Raw genomic sequence first — 26,274 nt, forward strand, 5'->3', positions numbered from 1 at the left:
GTTGGCAAACAGCATCGCTTATTAAGAAAATCACACTGAACAACTTAATGCTCCTCCTGAATTGCTTCCTAGTAGAGTTTTCTTGTTTTAGAAACAAAATGATGCCTATTCCTTCTAGGAGGGTGGGGAGGGGGATCTTTCAGGATTTTTAATTACTAAGCATATATATATATGGGTTACTTTAACCTGAAATGGCGCATATTTTAAAGATGTCACAATTATTTTGAAAGTACATGATGGAAATTTTGTCCTTTATCCTTTCAGTCATTGATTCACCACGCAGGTATGCAGTGCCTATTTAATGCAAGGCCCTAAGGGACGCTTTTAAAGAGCTCATAATGGAGAGATTCTCCTGATTTCTTTATTAAAAACCATGCCATGAGCCAAAGATCTTGCAAGTTTGACAAGAAAAGACAAAAGTGCCAGCACAGAGCAGACAGTTACGTTCCCCTAGTGTCCTGCCTTGCTTCCTTTCTGCACTTGCCCATTACCGTTGTCTTTTTCTTGGTCCATCAGCATGATCCAAAACTGGGGACGAGATTAATGAGCAGCAGTTGGGCCATCAGAACATTTAAATCTCTCCCTTCTCTATCCCCATGATTGAACTCCTCCCTCCCATCCTCATCACATAATTTCTAATTTCTTATAACCTCATTATAGACCTACATTCTCTTACATCTTCCAAGTTTTATATATTGCAGTTGAAATCATATTTGCCCCTGCTTTTTCCACTTGAAATGAGGTGCGATAGTAAAAACCACTTGCATACTTGTCTATCCTGCTCATCTTCCACTCTGAATAGATTCTGAGTTTTTAAAAATCATGCATCATAATGCAGTTCACATAGTAGACGCTCAATAAATTTTTCATGCAACGTATAACTAGAAAGCATGTTATAGATCATCTAGTCTGAGTCTCCTATGCCTGTGATGGGGAAGCTCAGGAAGTTCTCTAAAGAACTTCCGGTGGTTAGTGAAGGTACAAATTGGCAGTTGGAGCTAGAATTCATGTCTCCTGACTCCAGATCTAGTACTCTATCAGCGGAAACTCGCAGATAAACACCTCAAAACTATTCTTGGCCCCATTGGATCTGTCCCCTCTGATCTGGCCTGTACTCTAACCTAGCCAAACATCTTTGTTTAGACACTTTTCAGTCATTCATTTGTACATTATTTAATAAATTTTTATTCACTGCCGCCTTTTATTCACTGCATAATCACATTATGCTAAATGCTGAATATACATAATAAATACACAATATGTATGTGGTCTCTGCTCTTAAGGAATTTATCAGAAACTATAGGCAATAATCTAGTGAATAAATAATAATTACAAACAGGATTAAGTGCTATGAAATACACAAATACCATGAAGTGACTGGGGGCAGGGTGGTTGGAAACTATAGGATGGTCAGGAAGCACGGGGGAATGACATTTCAGCCAAGAACAAAAGGATCAGAAGAGAACTTAGTTTGTATTCGTTTCTCCCTTTGCTACAATCCTTGGTGCAAGCTATCATGCATGCAGGAAACAGTTACCAACCCACCATGCCATGTTGTATCCTGCCTCTCACTGAATTTGTAATTTAATATCCACTTAAAAAAAATCCCCTAATTAAGTCCAACCCATTATTGAATCTTCTGGTAGAGTTTCCTTCCTTCAAGTTCAAATTCTGGCCAACTCCCTCCTCACCTCCCAGAACTGCTTAATTGCTAAGAATACATTTCTATGGGTTATGTGACTATTTATCAAACTCGCTGAGGACAGGAGGCCTATTATTTAATACTTACTCCAAACATCTATTAAAAAATTGAGTATATATGTTATAGGTAACATTTCCAAAGGTCAAAATCCTACATGTCACTGTAGCTTTTTTTTTCTTTCTGCAGCAGCAATGATTGACTAACAAATATCTTTATGTAAAGATCAGTGAATACTCACCAATTGCTTCTCTTTTTACTTTTTTTATTATTTAGTTTATTTATTTTAAGAGAGAAAGAGACACAGAGTGCAAGCAGGAGGAGGGGCAGAGAGAGAGGGAGACCCAGAATTCAAAGCAGGCTCTAGACTCTGAGCTGTCAGCACAGATCCCCACATGGGGCTTGAACCCACACGCTGTGAGATCATGACCTGAGCTGAAGTTGGATGTTTAACCAACTGAGCCACCTGGGCACCCTGTATTCATCAATTGCTTCTTACTTCTGGGGATAACTTTAATTTATTCAATTGTCAGTGGTCAGTTGTTCAGTGGCTGAATGATAAGCACACCCTGTAAGAATAGGAAGATGAGTAAGATACAGCCCGTTTCTCATCAGTGGAGGTAAACATACAAACCTAATTAGGATTCAGTGTGATGGTTGTAATAGAAATATGCTGAGATGCTTTCGAAGCAACTGTATCAAGATGGGGGAAGTAGGTCAGAGAAGACATCACAGAGGTGAGTCTTGAAGGATGGAGAGCAGGCCTAGCAGATGAACAAAACAGCACTGAGGACGTAATTGCATGTAATATCACGCTCAACACTGTATGAGGCCAGTTAAGTGGATGTGACCTCTGGCCTCTAGAAACTTCACATCAAAGGAGAAAATGATTCAGGTTCAAGATTCAGGACATAAGCTAAATAAATATGGTCCTTTTAAATGAAAACGAGCAGTATGGTGGTGGAAAGGCAGGTGCTTTCGCATGGTTTGGGAGGACTTTTCCTAGCAGGGAATACTCAAAACATTTCAGGTGGTCATGGTAGCCAGTAGCCTTTCTGGAAAAAAGAGGACTTATTTGTTTACTCAAATTAAACAACTAGTATTGAACGGTTTAATTTGGTTACTGTGCCTGTAAGGAATCTCCAGTTACACTTTAAAAAACTGAGTCCCTGGGGACGCCGGGGTGGCTCGGTCAGTTAAGTGTCCAACTTCCGCTCAGGTCATGATCTCACAGTTCATGGGTTTGAGCCCCGCATCTGCACTGGTGGCGCGGAGCCTGTTCGGGATTCTCTGTCTGCCCCTCCCCACCTCTCTCTCTCTCTCTCTCTCTCTCTCTCTCAAAATAAACAATAAAATAAAATAAATAAATAAAATAGAGTGCCTGCCTAATGATAAGACCAGCATAAGAGGTTAAATTGGAGTGCACCTTCCCAAGGAAATCTTTCCTCTAAAGCCTCTTGGACATTTTTCAGGTGCAGGGACCATAGATATCTGCCAATATCTATGGGTTTGTGCCTAAATGGTATTTATACCACTGGTCAACAATATCTCTTCTGCTTTTATTTTTTCCTTGACCGTCTAGTTTTGTTTTATAGCTTTGTGATTTTTAAACATTTTATGATTGTTTTCTTTAATTTTTTTATCTTCACTTCTTCATACCTGAGAAGGGATGTTTGATTTAATCATGCTAGTGTTTCCAATGCAGAAACAACTGCAAGACATGACTATACTTCAGAAGGAATCTTTCTGAAAAAACAATGGGAGAGTTTTATCAAGAAGAAAGGTTTAGCTTTGGAGAATTTGTTGAATTTTGCTGGTTACAAAAACTACATCCCAAGATACTACATACAAAATCAAGTCCACACAAAGTTTACTAATACACTTAGGAAGTAAATGTAGGGGTTCAGAAAATAAAGAATATTACATGGTAAATTTGAGATTCTCACGTACAGTAATAGTTCATTCTCTGGAGTTCATTCAGCAACCTCAGCTGACCTCAGAAACACCGTTACTGACCAGAAACTGAGTGATACGCATCCTGAGCCTGTTTACACTTACTGTAGAGAACTCGAAAACCTTGATTCTCTGGTTTTCTAGGTCCCTGCAAATTAGAAGTAAAAGAATAAATTGGAGAATTCTACTGCTAAAGGCAATGAGAAGTGATAACTAACATTCTGACAGTGAGAAAAAGGAGGAAGAATATTGTTTAAAGGGAAATAAAAATTCAAAACCCAGCCTGAAGCCTAGTATATCGTATACGTTCCCGGAGTCGGCATAACCTAACAGAGTTCACCCTATGTAATCATTCTCTATTGGCGAAGACATGTGCAGTATATTTCAGATAGCTTTTAAATGATTTAATTATTATTTGAGTATTGGGAGGGACAGCCTCAGTTTTGAGAAAGATTTGCATATGAAAAAATTAGCTTATTTTTGCTTAAAAATGCTCGATGACTGAGGTGACACTGTTAAAATCATTACAGATGGCAACCACTCCTGTTGGCCTGTCTGTGCATGAGCATGTGTGCCATGACTCTCTCAGTGTCTTTGGGACAGCCTTCTGCTAGATATTCTACTTGTTTCTTTACCTTTCTCTTTCTCTCTTTCTAGCCGGAGACCACCCCCATCACCAACTCGTCCCACTATAATCCGTCCACTAGAATCCTCCCTGTTAGACTAAATGAAGTGTCTGGCATGGCAATTAATTACTAATGAATTATGCGAAAGCAACATATTTGATCAGTAAATCATGAGTAGTCGCATGTGTGGACATCAGTAGGCAAGTAACCAGTTTTACTAATGCATTATTGCTCATCTTCTTTGCTCATGGTGTATCGGACCTTTGGAGTTTGACTCTTGAAAACTGCTAACCCTTCGAGGCTTTATATGTCGTATATTGACCAAGGGTAGGTTTGTATAGCAGCCCAGTAGTGGGAGACCATTTGCCTACCCTGGCATATATCGAAATTGCTTTGGACAAGTTCCCAGGTTATCCACCAGGTAGCCCATTAAGTATAATTCTTAAGAGCTATGAGATGGTGGGCTTAGACCTAAGCCATACATACTTATTTTCCCACATTCTGTTTGGCTGACAAAAATTATGTTGTCTATTATTAATGTTTCCTCCTACTCTATAATTACCCATTATAGATCTATCCTCTTTCCTTTTGCTTTATTTCATAGGACTGCTAGGAAGTGTTGTTTGTTTGTTTTTTTTTTTAATTAGGACTCCTTAAGAATAAAACTTTTCCAGAAGCACAAGGTAGTTTGCAAAGGAAAAGTTAATGCATTGCTTGCTCTAGAGAGCTTTTCCTCATACCACTGTGTTTTGCTTCATGCTAGAAGCATATTCAACAGTGAATCGAAGCTTAATTTTTTGGTAGTCAGTGAGTAGATTTGGCTAGTTTCAGAGTTCAAGGAAGAAGCAAAATTTCACATCTCTAGAAGTGTCTGGAAATATGTAATTTCTTCATTCACTAATATATTCACCTCTTTATAGATTACAGTGAAGGTTGACATGGAAAATATTTAATTTTTGTACTGATCTCATTTTAGGCATGGCTAACTACACTTTGACACTAACTCCAGTTTGTTTATTTATTTACTTGGTTGGAGCAAAAATTTCTCTTTCCATACTAATTTGTAATTCCCCCGTGTAAGAATTTATCCTACTTTTAAAACCTGTTTAATGTAACTTCCTATCCATTCTAGGCTTTCTCAATAGATCTTGAGATATGGTTATCTGGGATAACCATTTTTAAAGGGAGCCCTAGAATGAAAATAGAAGTCATTTAGTAAGAGATGCCATGGTTTAAGAGCAGAGCTCACACTTTTACAGTTGTACAACTTCAGAGTCTCTATACCAGTCATTCTAAAAAAAAATTTTTTTAAATGGTATTAAGACATTGAAATCTAAAGCAACTTGGCAAATGCTAATAACATTTCTAAAATTTACAAAATCAGTTTAGCTTGGGGGTTAATAGTTCAGTCTTGAGGCTGAGTTTTGGACCATGTAGGACCAGATGATTAGCATGTAGGAAACAGCCAGAAGCCAAGTGGAATTCTGTCTGCTAACTGTTCCCAGACAGCAGAGCAAGTACTCACTGAATAGTGGCGTCCCATGACACTATTTCATATTCTACAGAAGTAAATCAGATTTCACCAACTGAAATGTCTCCCTTTGAAAGCAGCAAACATGATTTGTATGTTAACTTAACTTTAATTTCCTGTGGAGTTTATACCCAAAGCAGACACCCATAAACTATGAAGTAAAAACTTTCAACCATTATTAAAAAGAGAACTTGCCAAGTTGAATGGCATTGTTCTGAGGTTATTCTAAAGGGTTACAGCTAGCCCACTTACAATAGGGAAAAATCAGAGAATACAAGATTTACAAAAAGAACATTTCAACTTTTAAGTTGCAAGTGATTGTATAAAGAACACCACCCTAAATCTTCTGACATCTTTTTTTTTCTCTTTTGAAAAAAATCTTAACTCTTTAACTCTTTTGTGAATGGAACAGATGTGCAAGATACATAATGTATTTTTAAAATAGCTGCAGCTAAATGGAAATGTGTTAAGTAAATGTCCACAGTAAAACAAATTATCTACAGTGAGGTCTTTTCATAAAATTCCCTCTTTTTAGGATTTCCTTTGCTTCTTCCTTTGAATTCTCTAAAATAGGCAGCTAACGGATTATATACTTCAGGGTTTGGCTTTGTGCTAAATGTGGTTTTGCATTTTGCTGTATTTCAAAAATTTCCTTCTGTTAAAGGAAAATATTGTGGATAACCACTGGTGTGTTCTTAGATCAGCACAAACCATGTCAAAGAAAATTGGAGATGTTTTTCCAAGTTTCTTTCCACTGATCTTATATAGTCATAAACAATGGCATTTGTCGCCTTTGGCTTTTGCTCCCAGATTATAATCCTACAGTTTCACTGTCCCAATTGTCTCTCTTTGTAGGCACATTTTTGTTCTTTTACTTGTGAGTTATTTCTAACAGAACCCAGCTTCCCTTGGAATTTCAGAAGTCATGTTGGAGAATACTTTCAGTTTGCTGCAGTACTGTGTCATACAATTAGTATGAATACCATGTCCCCAAGGTTTGCATCCTGCTAAAAGGAGATGTCAGTGTGAATGAAGTCGGAAGCTCTAAGAGGTGGGGAAAGTGCACTGATACCAGGCCTTAAGGTGGGAATGTAGCCTAATGAGCTTTCTGAGAGTTTTCCGTAGCACCCCTCATCTTTTGTGTAGCTTCCTCCTGATTGCTCTGATGTTGTCTACACAGTAGATGCCTAGCATAATCAGATAAAACATAACAGTATTTTTAGGATTTGGAAAAGTAAACTGTGTATGTTTGTTTGATAGGTCTATCACTTCTTGTCACACGCTAAACATTGCATGCTTATTGACTCATTGGAATAACCGTTTACTCAATTGTGGACAGATTATTGAAATAGTATTGATTTAGGACAGATATATTGCATTTCCAGAAGTCGTCTACCAAGATTACTCTTCTGAATATTAATCTTAGCTGTCATTTATAACACAGAAGAGCAAGTAGGGTCTGTTATTAGCAAATTGCCTACCTGTTCAGATACAAACTTGTTCTATTCCAAAACATTCTAAGGAAACCAGTTCCTGTGATATAACTGTACGCCTTCTAAACTTAGAATTGAAAAGTAGTCATGTAGATTAATTTTATGACTTTTTAGTATAGACTGTAGCCATAATTCTCAAATATGAAATGGGACCTAATACCAGTATGTGATAAATGTTGATGTTTTCTGTGTACAAACGTATTTTCTATGCATGTGTCTCTGTGTGTACAGTATATACATGGTAGATTCACTTCTGTAAGTACATGTGTCTTGTGCCCCTTTGGGTGGGTAGGTTTAAGAGCACTTGTTAAAATGCCACAAGCATGTGTGTGGTTGTTTGTGCATTGTGTATATATGCTATGTATGGGTGTAAATATGTGTACACGTGCTTTGTGTGTGTGGGTACGAATATATTTTTTAAACTGTGTTAATATAAGAGCTCGCTTTGGAGGGTCTGCCGTAATATGTGATGACAGCGGTTCATATAACTGTGATAACATACATGAGGTCTACAAAATTTTGTCCAGGAGAGGCACAAAGCTCAGAATTACTGTGATAACACGGTAGAGTAATATCCACAGACATTTGGACCTAAGTCCACAGCACTGCTATCTAAGAAGGAATTACTTTTGCCAAATGCAGTGTAAGATCTGGAAACCCACTTTTAAAGTCTGATTGAAATTATAAATTTATTCTTGGATTGCTGAGCTGAACCTTAAAAAAAGCTAAATTGGTCTACACAGTCATTTTTTTCTCTATAGTAAATGTCAAAAAATAAAGTGGAGGGACAGCAATATAATAAAAATAATGGACTTTTCTGAGTAAATTTTCTAGAAATGCAGGGAAGAAGTTAATACTTCAGAGATAGGTCATCCACCCCCTCTTTCAGGTAAACATTTCTCATTTGGTAAACGAGATAAGTATTTGAAATTGACAGTAATGTCCTTACCACTGAAAATAAAGCCTAAATAGTAGGTCTCTGAACTGAGGAACCCAGTGAAAGGAGATAATATATGAGACTCAAGCCTAGTGTTTTAAATCATTCCACCAAGAGTGCTACCTGTGAGCTCAGAGTTTAATGTGAATAAAACTAGATGATTGTAGAGAAACGATAATTAGTTTGCTAGATCACTCATTCCTTTCTTAAAAGCTCAAATATGTCTTCTAGATAATCTTAAGTCATCCTGTCTAGTTGGTATGCTTAAAATTGCGTGGTGCTCTGTATCGTGAAACTTGAAGAATATTTTGAAACATACGTAGTATATGCTTTGCTATCTGTATATATGTGTAAGAATGTGCATATGTATGAGAGCAAGAGAGAGGGAACTCAAACAAGAGTCTCCTGTTTGTCGTAAGACCTGTTCATACTGGTATACTGGTGAGACTTCTCACCTCTCTGGTCTGGAGTTTCACACATGGCTCAGCTCAAGGCATTCATTTTTTTTTTTTTTTTTAATTTTTACCCTTGGAATTCCTTAAACTTTGCTCATTGTGTAATGTTTTAAAAATTATGGTAAAAATTACTTGTCAACCTCTTGCATTGTCTGCTGCCTGTTTGATAAAAAAAAAAATTATTATTCTTGTCCAGAAATTTCACCATTACTTGATGTATGTTTAATTTCCTATGTATAGCCTTTGTTTTGCTTGTCTGTTTCTTTTCTCTCCCTCTTCTGAATCAAATTCCTCTTTTGCTTTTTTATGAAGAAGCAGTGTATAGAAGCAAAATCTTAACCTTCTCTACTGATTCTTTAATTAATTTGAGCCAGAATACTTTCCACTGTCTTCTTGGCACTTTCAGGATTTCTTAATGCTGATATATGGATGGACTCTGTGAATGGAATTTTTGAAGCAAGTTTCTCAAGCCTGTATCATTCTTGAAGGTCATATGTACCTGTTGTGAAAATGTGAAGCTGTTATTTCTGAACCTGAAATAAATGATAACATTTGAAGGACTCCCCCCTTCCTCATTCTTGTATAATATATTTGAGTCATATCCATGCAAATCAGTAAAATGTGAGGCTTCTAAATACTTATAACCCTTTTGGTCAAATTGGCCCAAAATTAACAAAATGGAGAATAGCATTTGGCATTACTGTCAGTAATTTGGGGAAGGACAAGATTTTTAAAGAGAGCAAATTGGACAAATCAAAGGCAGGAGAGTAGGAGACATTTTATTTCTGATTCAAAGTCAGTGTTGAACTAGGTTAAAAAAGGACACAAGGCTTAGACAGTTGGAGGATGCAATGTGACCGTTGACAAGAGGCACCATCTTATTTTGCTAATCAAAAGGAAATGTTCATGAAAAACCCTGGGATGCAGAAGGAAAGAAAATATTCTGCCCAAATGTTAGATCCACAGAAGGCATTTCTTACCAGAAAAAAAAATGAGCTCTTGACTCAACAGTTGGCCTCCATTGTTTATTCATTGGGCATTGAGAGGAGAAGTTACCCCTTAAGTTTCCTTAATATTAAGAAAATGGAATAGGAGAGTACTAAACAGTAGTTACTAAACTCATCCTCATCTTCAGTTTCCAGAGCATAGAGACTCTTTGTTACAGAGTTTTGATGATATGTCCTGTATCAACGTACATAGTCCCAGATTGAACCATCCGCCCAAAAACAGAAGACAAGAAGGGAATGGGAGAAGAGGAATGTTGGTTTATTTCCTCTCTGTGTTCAGGATACATTCATTGTGAAAAGATGAATTGCAAAAGCTGTTGTATTAATTCATGCTTTCCTGTTGTAATTTCTTTTTCATATCTGTACATCTTGCATGAATGGAGACATTAGTGCCTTCAAAGGAAACTCTTTACTGGAAAAGAGAGGATGAGAATCATGCTGTACACTTGTGGTGTGTGTGTGTGTGTGTGTGTGTGTGTGTTACTGCATGATTCTTTATTCCGAATCATTTCTAACTGGAAATTATCAAAACCAAAGGACCTGATTTAGCGAACTACTTATTTGGTAACTATTTGGCAAATTACCATTTGTAGTCTTAAAATAGCTCTGGCACAGGGGCGCCTGGGTGGCTCAGTCAGTTAAGTGTCCGACTTTGGTTCAGATCGTGGTCTCGCAATTCATGGGATCAAGCCCCATGTCGGGCTCTGTGCTGACAGCTCAGGGCCTGGAGTCTGCTTCTGATTCTGTGTCTCCCTCTCTCTCTGTCCCTCCCCTGCTCCTGCTCTGTCTCTCTCTGTCCCTCAAAGGTGAATAAATGTTAAAAAAAAAAATTTTTTAAATAGCTCTGGCATCAGTGTAAATAACTCCTCAGTTTTCAAGATTGTTTTTCTGCTTATTAGCAGAATCTTTAAATTTCATACTGAGAAACCTATCTGGTATTTGGGTTGGATGGATCTCATACCCTACTTCCTAGTATTTCAACACATACCTGGCATTGCCACTTTTAAGACCGTTTGTTGATGTTCTTTGACACTGTGGCAGCCTAATAATTAGAGTACATACAAGAGATGTTGACTAAAACTACAGTCTTAATTCAGAGCTTCCCAAAGTTCATTCCGTGGGATTTTAGTAGGCATTACACAAACACAAGGGTTTCTTGGTTAAATATACTTGGGAAATGATGATTAAAAATTAAATGTTTCTTTACTAAGATTTTACAGAAGCTTTAGTATCAGATTGCATTGTGAATCTCTAAGAGTGTCAGTGTCTACAGGTTTCTCAGGCTTATCTGACCATCAATGCTTTGTTCATAAAGCACCTCACAGGACTAGTGTTGTGAGGACTGTTTCAGGGGCTTTAGGTGAGAGAGAAAAGGCACTGAGTGAGATTAGTCCAGTACAGACTGTCACTAACACAAAGTCAGGTGGTAAAATCAAATGTAAGAGCAACCAGAGTTCCCAACCCATGACCACCTTTCTGGACTTGGTCAGAGCAGTACACTGGACCCAAAGAGGAAGGTCCCATCAGATCAGGAGGCGTGAAGGCAGATTGGAGACATACATGGAACAAGTCTTGGTAAGCCTGTGGAGGACGCAGCTAACTTTCCATATCAGCTTTTTTTTCTCTTTCACTCTCCAAAAAAGAGCTCCTTTAAATTAATTACATTACCCCATTATATTCTTATAAAGGAATGGATCCAGGTTGATTTAAAATTAAAGATTAAAGAAAAATAGGAATGGCTGTCCTTCTTGACTTTCCTGTCTTACTTTCCCAAGGCTTCAGACTCACCCACTGATCTCAGATATGAGGTTTATCTAAATGACAGGCAAAGAAAGCAAGCAGAGAATGTTTGGTGAGATTGTAACAGAAATGAAAAAAGTCATTAAGACCTTCCCAGGAACCCCGCCAGAGGAATGTCACCCTAGGAAAGGATTGTAGGGTTGAGGTAGGTGGATCCAAGAGGATGTGGGTAATTCATCACTCTTCTTGATAATTGAGTCTTTCATATATGAATTATGCCCATGTTTCATACATACTTTCCTGCCTCCTTACCCTCCTGTTCCTTCAATTCTTTGAAGTTATTTTTCAGAAAACGTAAAGTATAACCTGAGACTACAATCTCAAGCAGATTTGCTTGTATGGTGACTAGTAGCATGTTGACCTTTAAAATTTGTTAGCTATGCAGTATTTCAGCTCCGTGTTCCAATTCAGTATTCGAACGTCCATGTCAGAAGCAGCAGCAGTATGAGGTACTATGTTTAAAGCTCTTCATATAAAAAGCCCAAATACGTTCAGCGCTTGCCTTCAGGCCCTTCAGCATTGTGTAAGTAATATAGACAATTCTGGAAAGGTAGTGAAAACCCAAACCGCCACGATCCGTGATAGAACTCACTGAGCCACCGCATCTGTCATCATTGACAGTGCATTTTTGGCAATGAGAGGGAAGTTGGTCCTGGAAAGTAAAGAGGAAAAGAAAGGAGCTGCCTGAGGGAATAAATGCCACTCTGATGTTGGAAGCCAACATCCTAGCTGTCAGGTGAAATATATTCCAAGACATAGAGTTTCTGATCCTGTTTCTGGATTAGAACACCAAACGAGCTCAAACAGGAAAGTGCTTTGGCATATGTTAACAGAATGGCTCTTGAGCACTATGGACTTGCTGTTCAGGTTAATGGCTCACCTCCCCACCCTGCTGAGGTAATTAAAGTGTTCTAAAGCCCCTTCGGAACTCAAAAATAGTTTCTGTTTGCTGGGCGGGTGATAAATCTCATTGAGCCTGACAGGAATTTAATTACACTTTCTTCATGAAAACACCAGGGATACCCATTACCTGGATCTCTAAAGCTAAAGGCTTGCAGACCCCCCGCAGTTGAAAGGTTACCAAAAACAAGTTCTTCATCATTTAAATGGATGAGAGGCCTCCTTAGCGTAGCCCGCTTAAATTGGACCAAAGAAAAATTGGTCTCAGACTTCAGGGAAGGTAAGATTTTTTACCACTGCTCAGAAATAGAACAGTTTTGCTCCATTAACATTTCATAGGAGATGAAAAAGAAGTTTTTGTTTTTGTTTTTGTTTTTTGTAGAATTCATTGCTCCACTCACTGAAGTCTTATGAGAGTAAGAGGGAAGTGTGCGTGTTGTCCGACACCTGGATGAATAGCCAGAGAGAAGTCCCACAGCGGGTAGGGTACGGAGCTCACCTCACAGGTCCATGACTTGCCGGAATGTTGAGTTCATTACCAATTTGGTTAGAAAGAGAAAATTAAAGTACAGATTTCTGCTGGAAACCAGTGGGAAAGTTTCATTTGGCCTGCTGTTTTCCTACTTACAGGGCTGTTCAGTGCAACGTAGAGTTTACTTTCTAGCAGCAAATCATCCAGAGAGGCTGATGTCAAAATGAAGCACAACTCTGGATCCTTATTTCACAACCGCAGGCCTGACAAGATGCAAGTCAGGCTAGGGATATGGAGAAAGATCTGGCAAACTCCATCTCATTTACCCTGGACCCAGTTCAGAATAAATCAGAACTTCAGTTGTATACAACTCTGAGATGGAATCCCAGGGTCCCATGGACCAGGCCCAGCCTTGTAGTTTCCCTTCGCCTGGAAAGGCTATCATACCAGGATATTCACCGGGAGCAGATTCTTATTTACAAGTTCAACCCCTGACATTTTCTGCATTATGATTACATGGCTCATTTGATCTTGTGACTCCTTCTAATTTCCCTCATCTTAAAAATTTTTTTTTTTTTTTTTTTTTTTTTTTACCTATCGTATTTCTATACCAACTCTGCTCTCCCTATGGAGATGTTATAACATTTACCGAAATCTTTAGAAGGAACCAAATGTCACAAAATCAGGGCTCAGAAACAAAATACTCAAGGTTATAAAGGTATTTGGCTCTGGTACTATTTCCAGTTTTCCTGAATATGATTGCATGGGTTTATCATCCCATGGTACAAAATCATCAGATTTGGGGGTGGGCTCAAATGTTTCATACCTAGCACAATGTCAAGAGCCAGGAAAAGTCCTGGGAACCGCGAACTTTGCCGTGTGGTGTTTTCTCATTTCCCCTGCACGTCTGCATGTTTTTTGTCTGACTTGAATTTGACTTTTGTGGGATAATTTTGCATGCTCTTATTTGGATTTCTTTTTAATTTAAACATTGTTTTCTTCCTCTGCATCTGTTTGTTGTTGTTGTTGTTATTTTGTTTTGTTTTGTTTTGTTTTCACTAGGCGACCCCCTCCTGCCGTTCCAGGACGACCATCCTAACCCCCATGATTCATCTCCTTTTGTTTCCAACAACATATCTATCTGTGGTATTTAAAAGCCTTTCATTTGCACTACATGTCATATGTACATAAAAACTTTTATTTTTGATCCATGTCTATAATAAAAACAAAGTGTATTCTATATAAAAATGAAATGTGTTCTGTTTCATTTTCTAAAGAAGACCCAGATGAAAATAATTTTCAACTAAAACCAGGTAAGGTGAAAATATGTAGTTTGATTTTGTAAGGAACTTAAACTGAAAAATACTTATGTTTAAGTTCTTAAAGCATGGTTATTTAAGATGCTATTTGGTGGAGAATAATTATCTTCAATTGAAATGTCTGTCCAATGAAAGCATGAAAAGATAGACACAAGTGTTGGCGAGGATGTGGAGAAGAAGGAACCCTTGTGCACTGTTGGTGGGAATGCAAACTGGTGCAGCCACTGTGGAAAAAGTATGGAGGTTCCTTAAAAGGCTAAACATAGAACTGCCCTATGACCCAGTGATTGCACTACTGAATATCTACCTAAAGAATATGAAGACACTAATTTGAAAAGATATATGCACCCCTGTTTATTGTAGCAGTATTTACAATAGCCAAACTATGGAAGCAGCCCAAGTGTCCGTTAACAGATAAAGAAATATGGTATATACATACATACTATGGAATATTACTCAGCCATAGCAAAGAAGGACATCTTGCCATTTGCGACAACATGGATGGACCTAGAGGGTATGATGCTAAGTGAAATAAGTCAGAGGAAGACAAATACCATATGATTTCACTCGTGTGGAATTTAAGAAACACAACAAATGGACAAAGAAAAAAGACAAACCAAGAAACCAACTCTTAACTCTAAAGAGCAAACTGGTGGTTACCAGAGGGGAGGTGGGCAGGCGGTGGGTGAAATATGGGATGGGGATTGAGGAACGCACTTGTGATGAGCAACCGAGTAAGGTAGAGAATTGTTGAATCACTATATTGTACATCTGAAATTAATACAACACTGTATGCTAACTATACTGTATTTTTTTTAAGTGCGAAAAAATGAAGTAAAACTTCTAGAAATCTAGAAAAGACACAGAAGACATAATTGCAACCTGCCTCCAGGTATCTCATTAATAATTGTTATTCACCAAAACATTTTTTCCTGTTTTTATTATTTTTCTAAACACTCTTTGTAGGAGATAAATTATGTAAGATCATGGAAAATTTTATAGGTCTGAAGCACAAAAATCTCAAACATTCTAGTCAGCAAATTCAGGGAAAAAATATATTCTTCAGAATAAAAGTGCAAGGAAATGTTGCCACCTTGAGAAGAAAGATTTCTTAATGTGTCAGTAAAGTACTGGAAGAATGGAATCTGTATGAGTTTGGAGGAACAGAACTTTTTTTATATATTAATCCTCAAATAGTGATTCCAACACTGAAATTTTAAGCTACATTAAAAAAAAATTATCCAAATAAAGTGTTTGTTATTAAGGTAATAAATACATCTGCCAAATTTGTGATCTCAGATTTTAAAAAAAGATTTAAGATTTAATTCAGAATTTTCTCTTCGAAGATTTATATGATCTAAATTACAATTTACAACTATCTCCTACTAGGTGAGATCACTTCTGTAGATGTCTCACTTTACCATATTAAGACAGAAAAATGCAGGATAGGAAAGTAAAAAATTGTTCGTCAGGAATGGGGGTTTCCGTGTACTTTGTGTCTGACCTAGGCAGGCCCCAGCGAGGACAGGCAAAGTAGATGTGGACAGGACCCTCCAGTTAGAAAATGGAGACCCCTCACTCACAGTGCTCTCCCTCTGGACCGTGAAAATCTTTTATAAGCACGATGCGCTCCACTCAAAAATGCGAAACTAGTTTCTCTGATTAAAATTGCACAAAGCACATTCCATCAATTTTTACTGATACGCCAGGTCCAGTGACTGTGAGTTAGAAGCACTGGCAACTAAGAAACTTCCAAGGCCCCCACGCAGGGAATCAACTGAGGCTCAAGTATTCCTGGGGGTGACTGGGTTGCTGCAGAATGAAGCACAGTGTGTGCAGCCCTTGGCCTTGCCTCCACTCCAGCCTCCACCTCCAGCCCAGCCATTTGAGTTTTTAAATAATATTGGCCAGCATCCCCATCCCAACAGAGACAATGTTCCCTGATTATTTCATATCACCTCCTCAAACAAACAAAAAAGAGGTTGGCAACGGGAAGGTTTTTCACCAATTCATCTTTTTTAGGTTATTTGGTACTTTTCCACTTTGTCCTAAACATGATCTTACTTTTATGTACAGTGTTACACAGTTTAGATGTTTAAAGCTTAAGTTGACCTGATGAACAATGAGAAAGGAAAACCCAAATTACAGAATAAAATGATTCCCTAGGAATCTTGCACAGTCTCAACAAAAGTGCAGTCCCTTCCTCACATTGAATAGGCAAGAAAAAAGGGGGTGAGTGGAGGGTAGGGCTGGGGGCAGAAGCAGCCTGCAGTAACATTAAACTGTGGTAAGGTTTGTTCATATTTATTTACTATCCTTAGTGTTTCTGTGTTTCATGATGTACCCTTCCCCAACTCTCCCGGCCCCCACCACCACCCTCAATATTTGATAGGGTTTAAAAAGTACTGCGTTCTTCAGAGTTGAACATAACTCGGGATCATCATGAGAAAACGTTTTACCTTTTACAAACATACCATCTCTTAAATGTTCTCGTCCCAATATTTATGTGTCAAACATTCCTTGGATTCATAATAGTGTCCTATTAAGTGGTCTGGGAGCACCCAGCGAAGTAACAGGATAAAAGCAGCTTACAAAATAGCAGTAAGCTATTACTGCATGATGCTATGACAGGAGAAAATGTGAGTCATTTTCCCAGGGAGAACTGTTACTGACTTCAGTGCTGAAGAAGCCACTTAGGTTCTAGAACCGAAATTATCCAGTGCAAGCTAACATTCCAGAACATGGTGACTCTGACCTCTGACAAAGAAAGGAACAACAGAACTCATTTCGGCCAATCAGAAACCAAAGTTTTCATTTCTAAGTGTTGGCTGAGGAGAGGCCAGTGGAATTGAAACTGAAGTAGTCCGTGCCCTTTGCCTTGGCTTCTGACAGAAAGGCTTTAGAATCAGAAGGCAGCACCCTTACTGGAAGCAGTGAGGGAGGTCCCCCCAGTCTCCAGCTAGAAGAATCCAGGACATCTGAGAGATGGAGAAAAGAGAACTGAAGGTAGGAAAAAATAAAACTTCCAATCCTTCCCTTGGGGAGTTTCACTGGTAAATAAATGCAGACCACATATACACGGAGGGGTATTTCACCAAATGGCCTTGACACTAGAAGCCAAAAGGAGATGACGAAATAACGTCTACTCTTCCTTTACAGACACGGATACTTTCGGTGGGCTTGGAGCAGGATACATTTTGATCCTCTTTTAACACAGAGTTTGAAAATTGTTTTAACATCTGTTTCATAACTCGGCATGAAGTAGGATTAAAAAAAAATAAAACCCTCAACTGATACTGGGGTCTCTCATCCAGCTCCATGAGATTCTGAAGTAAACCTTTACAACTGCGAGTCTGTTTTAAAAACATGAACCTCACCCACCGGAAGATAAAGATTGCTGAAAAAAAAAAAAAAATAGGAACTTCTGTATCCCTTTATAATGCTACAGCGTCTCAATCTGCATAAATCAAATGGAGCTGGTGACACTTCACTACCAGACGCCCCCGTTTACAGGACATGTTAGCCAGCATACTAGACCCACAGTTTTGGTTTATTATACTATAAGATACTATTGAAGCGGATTAGATGGCTGGCTGTGGGATGAGCCGAGACTAATCTGCTACTCCCGTACTGTTTCTAATCAAATCGAATTTCACAGTACTTTATACCAGATCCCGATTTCTAGCCCCAGTCTACATCGTCAGTGAACCTCAGGAACAAGAGCCCTGGGCAGGCAGAGAGCAAACAAAGCCTTAGCAAACTCCCAGGGGCGTCAATGAGACTTAAGGATCCTCAAGACAGTAATGGGGAAGACACTGATGTGGGTTTTCTCTCTCAAAACAGTTGCTAACAAAGTATATTTTTGAAGCTTCATATGACACTTGAAAAACCAGGCGTTCTGGCTCTTCGGGTCTGTATCTTCTCCCAGCTCCTATCTCTGCTGCGGGTGCGTTTCAGAAGGCATCGAGAGCAAGTCAGAGCCAAGGAGACAGCTCCTTCTGCCTGCCGCCTTTTTCTCTTTTAAAGACAAAAATACTCTCAGCTTGCATACACAAAAGCCACCCGGGGCCTGAAGATCTGTTTATTTTGCAATTTACAAAGAGTGGGAGGCCCACAGTGTTCTCAGTGAGCAGAGTCCAAATGTTACTTGGGCTCCGCACAAGGCCACAGGGCCGGCCCGGAGTGGGGACCAGGGAGCCCGCAGAGCTTGGGAAAGCAGAGGCAGCCACCGAGCCAGCTTTTTACGGGGACCCGAGGGACCACAGTTTCCGTCGACCTCGGCATTGGCAAAATCAATCCGTTCCATTGTCCCGGCAACATATGGTCAAGGGATTGTAGAGCGAGTCTGTGTAGGGCACAGGACCTCAGGCTGATCCTGGGTGTCATTTGAACCCAGGTGCCAATTGGTGCCACATGGTGGCAGGAAAAACCACTTGCCCGTGTGAGCCCCTTCCCCGGGCACTTTTGCCCCTGTGTCACCTGATGGGAGTGAGGGGCACCACGGTGGTCCCAGGCCCCTGGTGCTGAGCAGATGCCGGGCATTTGGGAAACAGATGCTTCCTAACTACCTCATCTCTGGGGGATCCCTCGTCAATCACAGTGATATATCTGGGAAGGAAATGGTATTTTGGTTTGGTTGGTGATTGCTGTGGTCTCCCAAGGTAAACAAACCACCATTAATCACACCTGTGAGCTGGCAAAAAAAAAAAACACCGGCCAGAAGCATGAGCCTGGTGGAAGCTAGCTGCTCCTACAGGTGTTCAGTGGTTTCTGCTCCGCCTCTGCCCCGCTGCTCAGCTGTCCAGAGCCCTCCCCGTGGTCACAACAGGGTGCCTCCTCAGGCCCGACTGTCCACAGGACCTTGATCAAACTCTGGCTCTCATCTACGCTCTGCTCACTTTACCCAAAATCAAATTTACTTTTTTTTTTTTAATTTTTTTTTTTTAACGTTTTATTTATTTTTGAGACAGGGAGAGACAGAGCATGAACAGGGGAGGGTCAGAGAGAGGGAGACACAGAATAGGAAGCAGGCTCCAGGCTCTGAGCCATCAGCCCAGAGCCCGACGCGGGGCTCGAACCCACGGACCGCGAGATCGTGACCTGAGCCGAAGTCGGCCGCTTAACCGACTGAGCCACCCAGGCGCCCCAAAATCAAACTTTCTAGAACACTACAAATGGCACTGCCCCACCGTCGGAAGTTGACCCAGTTCTCAGGAGGTTCGTGTCATTACCGCCAAAAGGCTCTTGCTAAAATGTGCCATTACCTGGAGAATTTGCACATTAATTCCATTAGCAAGCAATACTAACATATTCACGATGACATGAGGAAGGCTGTGCGCTAAGACCGCACCCCATTCAAGGTAAACAGGAGCCCCCACCCCCAACACATGCATTCTCCACACCATCTGTCTTGAACCCACGAGGACTCTCATTATGGGTCCTTTACCCAGCCTACGTCAGTCTTCCAAGACGGCCAGGTCACCCCCCTCCCCAGCACTCTCAACACAGTTCCGTACACACCCATCCTGTGCTGGCCTCCCGCCCTCCTCAACTTCGGAAACCCTTACACCGTGCCCTGTGTAATCTGCTTGCCATGGTCAGCAAAATCCCCTGTATCTTCAACCTGTTGTGTGGATGTGCCTTCCATCTCCTTGCTCTAACACAACCAGAATCTCTTCTCAGGGCACGGCTCCCCCTGCAGCCCTCTCGTCTCCCACAGCCCCTCACACTGCTGAACCCGAGTGGGGTAGGCACTCCTGTTGTCCACTTTTTCTTTCACCATCTTCCTCCCTCCTCCCTAAAACCCTCAGCTTTGAACCTCATGGCATCAGACTATCGCACATACTACCCTTCACTCTTCCTCTGACCCACCAGCCCCTAGTTCGCTTTCCCCGATTCCCTGACGATTTTAACTCCTGTTGCCCTGCCACTGTCTCCAGTACTCTTCCTGTCTTCATTCTTGGGGATTTCACATGTGTGTAAATTATCCTTGCAACATCCCACCCCATCCATCCCGCCTTTTCTCTTGGTCTTAATTTCTCCACTGATATTGTCCTTCACTCTACCTCAGCTACTCACTCCCAAAGTTAAAACCTTGTCTTTATTCTCTGATCTTCACTTCCTATCCTTCTAGCTGCTTGAACCTCCAATTCATCGACCTTCCCCGTCCCTCCTCTCCCTGTCCTTCGCCCCTGTTAAGGTTCACTCTCCTTCTTACCCAACTAAAATGCCACAGTCAATCGTTATAATCATGCCCATGCACATATACTTTTCTCCCTTGTCCTTCTCTCAATTTGATAAAACCACCACCCCAGAGACATTCAACTCTCCATCCACTCTGGTTTGCACATGGTCTGGAAAACACACACAACACCCTAACTGGTTTCACTTTAAAGTCATGATCTCCATGCTCAAGTGAGCCTTTAATCCTGCTGAGCAATGACACTAGCCATCCCTAGTTCATTCACTGCCCCGAAGTACTAAACTATTTCCTACCTTCTCTCTCCTCACTCCCCCATCATTTCATCCCTCGTTCTCACTCTCAGCTGATTCTGTCTCCTACTTCTTAGGAAAATTGAAGCACTCAGAAAAGAACTTCTGGAAATCCCCATCACCTCCTCTACCCACTTAGCAGCCACCCTTCCACAAGCGTCTGTATCTTATGTACTCTGCCGCCCACCTGTTACCATAGTAACTATCTTGTCCTCTGTCTGAAGCCAGCCCCCCAACTGGTGCACTAGACCCCTTCTCCTCTCAAATGCTCACTCGTAATCCTACCTTTCCCACATCAACTACTACTTCCTGTTGTTTCACTTCCATCAGCCTACAAACATGGTATCATTTCCCCGGTCTTTCCCCCAGAAACAAAGTTTCTTGTCCTCACCTCTTGCTTTCAATTTCTGTCTGGTTTCCTGGCTCCCCTTTGAAGCAAAACTTCCAGAAAGTTGCCTATACTTGCCTCTGCAACTCTCCTTCTCCTTTCTCACTTAACCCCACCCGAAATAGGTTCTTATGCCCCCCACTCCACCAAAAACTGTTCGAGGATACCAATGGCTGCTTCCTCGCTGAATCCAACTGTAAATTCTCAGCCCTTATCTTACTTGATTTACCAGATTTTCTTTCTTTTTTTATTTATTTATTTTGAGAGAAAGAACACAAGAGGAAGAGGAGCTGAGAGGGAGAGAGAGAACCCACAAATGCGAACGCAGGGCTCAATCTCACGAACTGTGGTATCGTGACCTGAGTCGAAATCAAGAGTCAGACGCTTAACCAACTGAAGCACCCAGGCTCCCCTGATTTACCAGATTTTCATCTGATCACAGTTGACCACCTCCCCCCCATCCCGAGTCCTCTGCACTTGGTTCCCAGAACTCCCAACTCTTGATTTTCCTCCTGCCTCAATGGCTGTGCCTTCCAAATCTTTTTGCTTCTTCTTCTCTCCAACCTTTTAATTTGGAGTTCTCCGTCCTCTTGGTTTATATCAACTTCTTGGATGATCTCATCCAGTCTCATACCATTTAAATACCAGTGATTACCAAATTTACATTCCCATCCCATACATTGCTCCTAAAATCTTAACTCCCCTCTCTGACCCCCTGCTCAACATTTCAGCCCGGATATCCACAAAGCGTTTCATAGCCTATATGCCTCAAACTGATTTTCTTCCCCCAAATCTCCACCTATATCCCCTTTGCACCCAACTCAATTGATGGCATCTCTATCTTTCAATTTGCTCAGGCCAAAACCCTGAAGAGTCATTTGTGATTCTTCTCTTGTTTTCATATCCCACGTCTGATATGTCAAGAAGCCCTTGACTAAACTCTCAAATTATATCCAGAATGTGACTATTTTCCACCACTTCTGCTATCACTCTGTTCTGAACACCATCATTCCCTGCTTGGATTATCACAAGAGCTTCTGAATGCTTTTTTTTTTTCTCTTTCTTTCTTTCTTTCTCTTTCTTTCTTTCTTTCTTTCTTTCTTTCTTTCTTTCTTTCTTTCTTTCTTTTTCTGAATGCTTTTTTCTGCTCTGGTCTTGCCCCACAGCAACTACAATGAGCCTTTCAAAGGGTATGTCAAATCATGCCCCTCTTTTTCTCCAAGCCCCTCTAATGGCTCCCATCTCAGAGTAAAAGCCAGAGTCCTTCTAATAGCCTGTAATGTCACACATGATCCAGCTCCCACATGACCTCTTTGGCCTCATCTTCTGTTCTCCTTGGTCACTTCAGCCACTTCTTGCGACACCCCAAACATGCCAGGCAGTTTGGGGTCTTCTGCTTGGACTTTTACAGCAGCTCTTGCCTCTGCCTAGAATGGTTTCCCCCTGGGAAATCTGGATTATTCATTTACCTCCTTCAAGTCTTTGGTCAAATGCTCCTTTTTCCATGAGACCTACCCTGACCCCCTTATTTAATATCATTGCTACTTTCTTTTTTCCCATAGCGTTTACTTCCACTTATGTTGTCTGTCTCCTCCTGCTAGAAGGTAAGCTCTACTAGGTCAAAGAACTTTGTCCACTTTGTTCATAGACATATTTCAAATATATGGAACACTATGTCCTATAGTTAGTGCTCAATGAATATTTGCTGAATGAATTCCTGAGGCCAAACATCATAAAATGTGAATGGTAGAGACTAGAGATCAGCCTGGGTGGACAATAAATATTTTGCTAGATGTTGGGGGTAGGAATAAGGGATAAAAGAGATAATGAGGGATATGAGAAAGCATTAAAAGCAACTGCTTACCAGTTAGCCTTTGGCCCTGGATCCAGTTCGGCTGTCAGAAAAGCAAACCATCAGCCCAAACTGGCAATACAGCATGAGGCAAGTTCCTGACTCACTATGAGTCTCAGTCACCTCAACTGTAAAATGAAAATAATACCTGAATTACAGGATTGTTATAAGAAGTAAATAAGATAGTGTATATAAAGTGCCTAACACAGTGCCTGGTACACACTGGGTGCTTGAAAATGTAGCAATTATAATTTATCAAATCCCAATGTGCTATTTGTGTCCTGAATTTATGGGGACTTCAAACGGTGTGGTTATTTCTCAAACCACAACTCATCAAGAATTCCAAGACTTTGCTGAATTTCATCACAAAAAGGAGTATCGATAACTTCCACAGGACGGCACTGTGTTCCAGCCCTGTTTCCCTGCGTTCGATGGGTTTGAAATATTGTAAAATTGTGTGACTGATGCCCTCTGCTGGCTTTTGTTTTTCTTGACCTTGGGCCTTTGGCTTAGAAGATGTTTAATGGCTCCATGCTTCCTTGAAAATGCTCAGCATGGATTCTCATATCCACAATTTAAGCCAGCTGCCCAAAGCCTCACTCAAAAGTTTATAGTACCGACACAGCATGCAGGCATCCCACTGACACCAATCTGGCCACCACACAGAACCAATGTGCTGCTGTCCTCAGATCCCTGCACAGCCTTCTAGCTGCCTGCCAATCACCCAGAAGCCACATCAGGCCACAAAACAAAGCACACCTGCTGCTCTACAGCTCTACCTCTCCCTGATCCCTTCCATTCCCAACTACAATCCCTGGCACCATTTTGGAAGGACAGGCAAAGCTGCCTCCCCATTCCTCCTTCTTTGCCCTCACTTACCACCACCACCCACTGTCCAGCATATCTACTGAAAGGAAGATTGACAGGAAGCAGAGCCGGGAGGAAGGGGTGCAGAGTGAGGAGGGCTGACAGTTTCCTACACAAACGAGATTTTGTTTGGGATTTTAATTCCAATGCTACTGTAATGCCTTTTCCTTCCATTTCCCCCTTCCCTTCCCACACACACATCATAGTATTCTCTAAAAGTCTAAATCATTAACATTCTGCTTGCACACTTTGTGTTGTTTAAATTTCAGATACTGACCGCATCACGTTACTTAAGTGATGAGTAACTTTCCCAACAACTGTCACACAGGTCATACCAATCATTATCTAGGCCTGCCTCCCTATGCCGCCAGCAGTAACTCAAAGCAGCGTGCCATAAGTAAGCCTCATCATCCCGCAGTGAGCTCTTAGTACCACTTAAAAGCTTGGAGTTTCTTAACATTTTCTTACAAAATATTTATGGCTTTTTTATTTGCATTTTACCCCAAAACTTTTTGGAATCCACTTACATTCTCGGTCTGTGAAACTTCTTGGAGTTACTGCAGAAAGTGTATAAAATTGTATTTTCATTTGTCTTAAACTTGCCTTGCTCAAATTTCAAAGGGTGTCTTTTGTAACTCATGACTTGGTAAACAAATCAAGATTCACTTCGACCCTTTATAGTTTTATAGGTGATGATGTTGTATCTCTGTTGAGCCTTCTTCCGGGCTGTGGTGTTCTATTCTCTAATCTGTTTTCATAGGGCCAGTCTTTCACTTTGGTTCTTACCATTTTGATTTTTTAATTATCTTTCTGTGATCCATTTCTAATTCCACTATATTCCTGGTTATGAGGCAACCAATTCTGTACAAAGAATTCCAAGTGCAAAAGCACTAGATTCTGTTTAGATCTCAATACCCTTCCAGATTACGCCCGGAATTTAGAACCAACGTCCTCCAGATACTACAATTGGAACACTTAGCCTGAGTGTACCATCTCAGGCACCTCAAACTTTATGTGTCCCATTCTTATTTTCTTATCTACTTCACCTCCAAACCTGTTCTCACTTCTGTCTTTTCACGGTACACAAATCCACTCAAGGCAGCAGCCGGTCATCCTCCAGTCCCTTCCATTTCCCAACATGAGTCTACCAAGTTCTCTGACAGCCTCTCTAATCAGGCCTCTCATCTCCACACCCATCGGCCTCACACCCTTAGTCCAGACGTTCCCTCTTCACTATTGCCACAGAGCTCCCCAGGCTCAGCCCGAAAACTGGTGCCAGAATTGTATTTATATATATACATATATATGCACATACATAGAGAGATACACACTCATGAAAGTGTGTGTGGTGGAAATCTTGTCTCCCTTTTCAAAACCTCAATTTACATTGACACTGACTACAGGATACGAGAATTCAAAGTACTCAGCACTCTCAGACCCCATACCCTCTCCCTGCAGCCCATCTATCCTGTGCTTCTGTCCACTGCCAGGATAAATCAGGTCCCCGTGCACTTTGAACATACTGTTCACTCTGGTTGGACTATCCTTCTCACCATCTTTCCACCTGAATTGAGTTGGCAGCCCCACTCTACATCATCCAACCCTCAACTCTCTGTCCCCCTCCCATTTCCACACCAAGCTTCTACAACCACCAAACCAAATATGGTCAGGTCTTGGGGGGGCTCCAAATACTATACACAGTGTGACAGAGAAGAGCTGAAAAATGACAGCACAGGCACATTAATTCGTTCCACTGAAACTGTTTTTGCAAGTGGCTCAAATTTGGGGAACTTTCTGCTCATTGACACAGATGTTGCTGCTTACGTGAGTTCCCTAAAGCTGAAAATCACATACCTATTCAAATAGGGCAAATGTATTAAAACACTAAAAAAAAAAAAGCACAATCATATACAATTCTTTACTACCTCCAACCACTGTTGCTCTGTTCCTGATGTGAACTATACAGTAACTATGAGCCAGTTCTGCCCACTCACGAGGGGTGAAATGGCCACACCCAATGCAGGATCGATGCTTTGAGCTCCACAAGTCAGTTTCCAAGATCCTTCTCTCCCCTCTGGCCAGTGTCCTTGGGACTAGGAAAGCAATCTAATTGGCCCTAAGGAAAACTACCCATCCTAATGAAACACTGTTCTTATCAGTCCAAAGAGCTGAAGACACTAGTTCACAGTCCTGTTCAAGACATTTTTTGAGAAATCTATGTTCAGAGAAATACAAGCATTACTTAGTTTCTGACTTGAAATTAATTTCTAGTGAGAAGGGATGGTGCAGGGACTTGCCCCAAATGAGTTATGTCATGAGTTACCAGATATTCTGGGAGGCACCCGGTGCATCTTATACTTCATCTCTGTCCCTCTTCAAGTCGTCCTAGAGATCAACCTGATACAGCAGTTAACGGCGAACATTACCGTTCCTCTGCTACGCGCCCAGAGTTCCTCAAAGCACTCATACATCTCATCTAATTA

The 26,274-nt window shown here is 40.7% G+C and overlaps 2 protein-coding genes across 11 annotated transcripts in view; both read left to right on the forward strand.

Moving 5' to 3' along the window:
* DNM3 (dynamin 3) overlaps window positions 1–14,113 on the forward strand; it is a 571,670-nt gene extending 557,557 nt beyond the window's left edge. For 3 of the 5 annotated variants that reach the window (XM_042924859.1, XM_042924860.1, XM_042924861.1), the window contains one exon: window positions 4,310–10,333. In XM_042924859.1, coding sequence (XP_042780793.1) covers window positions 4,310–4,379 — 70 coding nt within the window. In that variant the 3' untranslated portion in view covers window positions 4,380–10,333. Of the gene's footprint in view, window positions 1–4,309; window positions 10,334–13,935 lie in introns of those variants that run through there. The other 2 variants (XM_042924852.1, XM_042924855.1) reach the window with 2 other exon arrangements.
* A 2,779-nt stretch (window positions 14,114–16,892) lies between these two features.
* CF3H1orf105 (chromosome F3 C1orf105 homolog) overlaps window positions 16,893–26,274 on the forward strand; it is a 55,845-nt gene continuing 46,463 nt past the window's right edge. The window contains exon 1 of one of the 6 annotated variants that reach the window (XM_042924867.1): window positions 16,893–17,198. In XM_042924867.1, coding sequence (XP_042780801.1) covers window positions 17,178–17,198 — 21 coding nt within the window. In that variant the 5' untranslated portion in view covers window positions 16,893–17,177. The remainder of the gene's footprint in view (window positions 17,199–26,274) is intronic. The other 5 variants (XM_042924869.1, XM_042924865.1, XM_042924868.1 and 2 more) reach the window with 5 other exon arrangements.

Source organism: Panthera leo, chromosome F3 (genome assembly GCF_018350215.1).
Source record: "Panthera leo isolate Ple1 chromosome F3, P.leo_Ple1_pat1.1, whole genome shotgun sequence".
Taxonomy (NCBI): domain Eukaryota; kingdom Metazoa; phylum Chordata; class Mammalia; order Carnivora; family Felidae; genus Panthera; species Panthera leo.